Source organism: Coregonus lavaretus (genome assembly GCF_964263955.1).
Source record: "Coregonus lavaretus genome assembly, contig: HAP1_SCAFFOLD_1726, whole genome shotgun sequence".
NCBI lineage: Eukaryota > Metazoa > Chordata > Actinopteri > Salmoniformes > Salmonidae > Coregonus > Coregonus lavaretus.
Genome location: NW_028163738.1, coordinates 92,501 through 98,526, shown reverse-complemented (window position 1 = coordinate 98,526; position 6,026 = coordinate 92,501). Strand labels below are relative to the sequence as shown.

The 6,026-nt window shown below is 53.0% G+C and overlaps 1 protein-coding gene across 1 annotated transcript in view; it reads left to right on the top strand.

The window, feature by feature from the left end:
* Positions 1-3,563: 3,563 nt before the first annotated feature.
* Positions 3,564-6,026, top strand: part of LOC311117824 (zinc finger and BTB domain-containing protein 47-like) — a 75,188-nt gene continuing 72,725 nt past the window's right edge. Inside the window, 2 exon segments of the mRNA XM_084192732.1 lie at positions 3,564-3,825; positions 5,847-6,026. The exon segment at positions 5,847-6,026 is cut by the window's right edge and continues 903 nt beyond it. Coding sequence (XP_084048858.1) covers positions 3,631-3,825; positions 5,847-6,026 — 375 coding nt within the window. The 5' untranslated portion in view covers positions 3,564-3,630.

The following is a 6,026-nucleotide window of genomic DNA, read 5'->3' as shown; positions in this document are numbered from 1 at the left end:
GGAGAAGGGAGCTCATGGGAGGAGGAGAGGAGATGGGAGCTAATGGGAGAAGGGGGGAGGAGGAGGGAGCTCATGGGAGGAGAGGAGATGGGAGCTAATGGGAGGAGGAGAGGAGATGGGAGCTAATGGGAGGAGGGGGAGGGAGCTCATGGGAGGAGGGGGAGGAAAAGGGAGTTCATGGGAGGAGGGGAGGAGGAGGGAGTTCATGGGAGGAGGAGAGGAGATGGGAGCTAATGGGAGGAGGGGGAGGGAGCTCATGGGAGGAGGAGAGGAGGAGGGAGCTCATGGGAGGAGGGGGAGGTAGATCATGGGAGGAGGGGAGGAGGAGGGAGTTCATGGGAGGAGGGGGAGGAGGAGGGAGTTAATGGGAGGAGGGGGAGGGAGCTCATGGGAGGAGGGGAGGAGATGGGAGCTAATGGGAGGAGGAGAGGAGATGGGAGTTAATGGGAGGAGGAGAGGAGATGGGAGCTAATGGGAGGAGGAGAGGAGATGGGAGTTAATGGGAGGAGGTGGAGGAGGAGGGAGCTCATGGGAGGAAAAGGGAGTTCATGGGAGGAGGAGAGGAGATGGGAGCTAATGGGAGGAGGGGGAGGGAGCTCATGGGAGGAGGGGGAGGAAAAGGGAGTTCATGGGAGGAGGGGAGGAGGAGGGAGTTCATGGGAGGAGGAGAGGAGATGGGAGCTAATGGGAGGAGGGGGAGGGAGCTCATGGGAGGAGGAGAGGAGGAGGGAGCTCATGGGAGGAGGGGGAGGTAGATCATGGGAGGAGGGGAGGAGGAGGGAGCTCATGGGAGGAGGGGAGGAGGAGGGAGTTAATGGGAGGAGGGGGAGGGAGCTCATGGGAGGAGGGGAGGAGATGGGAGCTAATGGGAGGAGGAGAGGAGATGGGAGTTAATGGGAGGAGGTGGAGGAGGAGGGAGCTCATGGGAGGAAAAGGGAGTTCATGGGAGGAGGAGAGGAGATGGGAGCTAATGGGAGGAGGGGGAGGGAGCTCATGGGAGGAGGGGGAGGAAAAGGGAGTTCATGGGAGGAGGGGAGGAGATGGGAGCTAATGGGAGGAGGGGGAGGAAAAGGGAGTTCATGGGAGGAGGGGGAGGAAAAGGGAGTCAATGGGAGGAGGGGGAGGAAAAGGGAGTTCATGGGAGGAGGGGAGGAGATGGGAGTTAATGGGAGGAGGGGGAGGAAAAGGGAGTTCATGGGAGGAGGGGAGGAGATGGGAGCTAATGGGAGGAGGGGGAGGGAGCTCATGGGAGGAGGGGGAGGAAAAGGGAGTTCATGGGAGGAGGGGAGGAGGAGGGAGTTCATGGGAGGAGGAGAGGAGATGGGAGCTAATGGGAGGAGGGGGAGGGAGCTCATGGGAGGAGGGGAGGAGATGGGAGCTAATGGGAGGAGGAGAGGAGGAGGGAGCTCATGGGAGGAGGTGAGGAGATGGGAGTTAATGGGAGGAGGAGAGGAGATGGGAGCTAATGGGAGGAGGTGGAGGAGGAGGGAGCTCATGGGAGGAGGGGAGGAGGAGGGAGTTAATGGGAGGAGGGGAGGAGGAGGGAGCTCATGGGAGGAGGGGAGGAGGAGGGAGTTAATGGGAGGAGGGGGAGGGAGTTAATGGGAGGAGGAGAGGAGGGAGCTCATGGGAGGAGGGGAGGAGGAGGGAGCTCATGGGAGGAGGGGAGGAGGAGGGAGTTAATGGGAGGAGGGGGAGGAGGAGGGAGCTCATGGGAGGAGGGGAGGAGGAGGGAGTTAATGGGAGGAGGGGAGGAGGAGGGAGCTCATGGGAGGAGGGGAGGAGGAGGGAGTTAATGGGAGGAGGGGGAGGGAGTTAATGGGAGGAGGAGAGGAGGAGGGAGCTCATGGGAGGAGGGGGAGGAAAAGGGAGTTAATGGGAGGAGGGGGAGGGAGTTAATGGGAGGAGGAGAGGAGATGGGAGCTAATGGGAGGAGGGGGAGGGAGCTCATGGGAGGAGGGGGAGGAAAAGGGAGTTCATGGGAGGAGGGGAGGAGGAGGGAGTTCATGGGAGGAGGAGAGGAGATGGGAGCTAATGGGAGGAGGGGGAGGAAAAGGGAGTTCATGGGAGGAGGTAGCACTGAATATCAATGTACTACCCAGGCCGTCCTCTCATAAAGACGATGTGTGTGTGTGTCCTGTTCCTGTGCTATAATAAACCCCACCAGGGAGGTTGAGATGTGAGCACAGAGCACTACCTTTGGTTTCTGAATGACCCCTACAGTACAGTGCAGTCTGTACCCTTGTCTCAGTAGCCTCTCAAAGACAATGTAGCAATGTAGTACAGATGGAGGATCTTATTTTGAGCCAGTTTGCTACAGCACGAAAATAATCCTGCAGCTACAGGAAATGTGAATTTTTTGTGGATTAAAATTTTTTTGAAGAGGTTGATACACTTTGTTAGGGCAAATCAAGCCTGACATTCTAAATTACAAACTTTACAATCCTTTTAAACCTTGAAAACACTACACGTTTGCATTTCTTCTGTGCAGGGAAATTCACAGCAACAAGAGTGATCAAATTAAGATCCTCCATCTGAGAATCCCAAGCTAATTCTTTGCTCTCTCTCTAATTATGTTTGTGAAACGATGGTCTTTCTGTAATGAACACAACACAAAACATCTTTATCAGCAATCTGTTTGTCATAGAAACAACTCCTCTCTTCCCTCCTCTCCTCCCTCCTCTCCTCCCCCTGCTCTCCTCTCCCTCCTCTCCTCCCCTCTCCTCCCTCCTCTCCACCCCCTCCATCTCTCCTCTCCTGCCCCTCTCCTCCCTCCTCTCCTGCCCCTCTCCTCCCTCCTCTCCACCCCCTCCATCTCTCCTCTCTCGTCTCCTCCCCCTCTCCTCCCCTCCATCTCTCCTCTCTTGTCTCCTCCCCCTCTCCTCCCCATCCATCTCTTCTCTCCTGCCCATCTCCTCCTCTCCTCCCCCTCCTCTCCTCCCCTCCATCTCTCCTCTCCTGCCTCTCTCCTCCCTCCTCTCCACCCCCTCCATCTCTCCTCTCCTCCTCCCCTCCTCTCTCCCCTCCTCTCTCCCCCATCCATCCTCTCCTCCCTCCTCTCCCCTCCCTCCTCTCCCTCTCCTCCCCTCCATCTCTCCTCCCTCCTCTCCCTCTCCTCCCCTCCATCTCTCTTTCTCCTGCCTCTCTCCTCCCTCCTCTCCACCCCCTCCATCTCTCCTCTCCTCCTCCGCCTCCTCTCTCCCCCTCCATCCTCTCCTCCCTCCTCTCCCTCCCTCCTCTCCCTCTCCTCCCCCTCCATCTCCCTCCCTCCTCTCCCCTCTCCTCCCCCTCCATCTCTCCTCCCTCCTCTCCTCTCCTCCCTCCTCTCCTCCCCCTCCATCTCTCCTCCCTCCCTCCTCTCCTCCACCTCCATCTCTCCTCCCCCTCCATCTCTCCTCCCTCCTCTCCTCTCCTCCCTCCTCTCCTCCCCCTCCATCTCTCCTCCCTCCTCTCCCTCTCCTCCCCCTCCATCTCTCCTCCCTCCTCTCCTCTCCTCCCTCCTCTCCTCCACCTCCATCTCTCCTCCCCCTCCATCTCTCCTCTCCCCAGCTCATAGTAGAGAAGACATCAGACTTCCCGTCAGCTGAGTTCTCTGTGGTGGAGGATGTTGCTCTTCACTTCACCTGTTTGATGGACAGGTTGAATGAGCAGCGTCTCTTCCAGCCTGACCTCTGTGACGTGGACATAGTGTTGGTGCGCCAGCGCAGTACCTTCTCTGCCCACAAGGGGGTGCTGGCGGCCTACAGCCCCTTCTTCCACTCCCTGTTCTCCCAGAGCAAGCAGCTGCGCCGGGTCGACCTGTCTCTGGATGCCCTCAGCTCCCAGGTCAGTGGGCACCTAGCTAGTTAATAACACATAAGGACTTAATAACACATTCATAAGCCGTTCAAAACAATTTATAAGATCTACATAACACATTCATAACCCTAACATAACACATCCATAAGCCCTACATAGAACATTTATAAGCTCTACATAACACAGTCATAAGCCCTACGTAACACATTCATAAACTCAACATAACACTTCCATGCCCTACATAACACATTCATAAATCCTACATAACACATTCGTAAGCCCTACATAGCACATTCATAAGCCCTACATAACACATTCATAAACTCAACATAACACTTCCATAATCCCTACATAACACATTCATAAGCCCTACATAACACATTGATAAGCTCTACATAACACATTCATAGACCTGACATATCACCTTCAGGTCACACTTTATTTAGATAGTCCAGATTTTCCATCTGTACATTTACATTTCCATTTTAGTCATTTAGCAGACGCTCTTATCCAGAGCGACTTACAGTTAGTGAGTGCATACATTTTTTATTTTTTCATACTGGCCCCCCGTGGGAATCGAACCCACAACCCTGGCGTTGCAAACGCCATGCTCTACCAACTGAGCTATATCCCTGCTGGCCATTCCCTCCCCTACCCTGGACGACGCTGGGCCAATTGTGCGCCGCCCCATGGGTCTCCCGGTCACGGCCGGCTACGACAGAGCCTGGATGGTAGATGGTCATACGATAAAAAAAACGATCTGTTAATAAGCAACTGCTCGCTAAGGTTACAGCTAGGTTTAGATAAGGGTAAGGTTAAGGGTTAAGGGTTAATATACTGAACAAAAATATAAACCAAACTTGTAAAGTGTTGGTCCCATGTTTCATGAGCTGAAATAAAAGATCCCAGAAATGTTCCGTACGCACAAAGAAAATATTTATCTCAAATTGTGTGCACAAATTAGTTTACATCCCTCTTAGTCAGCATTTCTCCTTTGACAAGATAATCCATCCACCTGACAGCTGTGGCATATCAAGAAGCTGATTAAACAGCATGATCATTACACAGGTGCACCTTGAGCTGGGGACAATAAAAGGCTACTCTAAAATATGCAGTTTTGTCACACAACACAATGTCACAGATGTCTCAAGTTTTGATTAAGTGTGCAATTGGCATGCTGACTGCAGGAATGTCCACCAGAGGTTTTGCCTGATAATTAAATGTTAATTTCTCTACCATAAGCCGCCTCCAACATTGTTTTAGAGAATTTGGCAGTACATCCAACCGACCTACCAACCACAGACCACATGTAACCACGCCAGCCCAGGACCTTCACATCCGGACCTCCATATTCAATAACTTCGCACAGCCATTGAAGAGGAGTGGGACAACATCCCTCAGGTCACAATCAACAGCCTGATCAACTCAACTCTATAAGTCCCCTGTAGCTCAGTTGGTAGAGCATGGCGCTTGCAACGCCAGAGTTGTGGGTTTGATTCCCACGGGGGGCCAGTATGAAAATGTATGCACTCACTAATTGTAAGTCGCTCTTGATAAGAGCGTCTGCTAAATGACTAAAATGTAAAATGTAAATATACGAAGGAGATGTGTCTCAATTCATGAGGCAAATGGTGGTAACACCAGATACTAACTGGTTTTCTGATCCACGCCCCTACTTTTTCTTTAAGGTATCTGTGACCAGCAGATGCATATCTGTATTCCCAGTCATGTGAAATCCATAGATTAGGGCCTAATGAATTTATTTCAATTGACTGATTTCCTCATATGAACTGTAACTCAGTCAAATAGTTGAAATTGTATCATGTTGCGTTTATATTTTTGCTCAGTGTGGATAGATGTTACTGATCTAGTGTCTACAGAGGGACTATCCAAATAAAGGGTTACCCCTAACCCTAACCCTCCCAGGGCCTGCAGCAGATCACTCCTACATAACACATTGATAACCCCTCTCTGTGTCCCCTCCCAGGGCCTGCAGCAGATCACTCCTACATAACACATTGATAACCCCTTTCTGTGTCCCCTCCCAGGGCCTGCAGCAGATCCTTAACTTCATCTACACCTCCCGTCTGTTGGTCAGCAGCCGTAGCGTCAGAGACGTGCTCAACGCCGCCACCCTGCTGCAGATGATGGACATCGCAGCTTCTTGCCGTGACCTCATCAGCAGCCAATCGTTAAGGGCCGCGGTAGACAACCTGGCCAATCAGGAT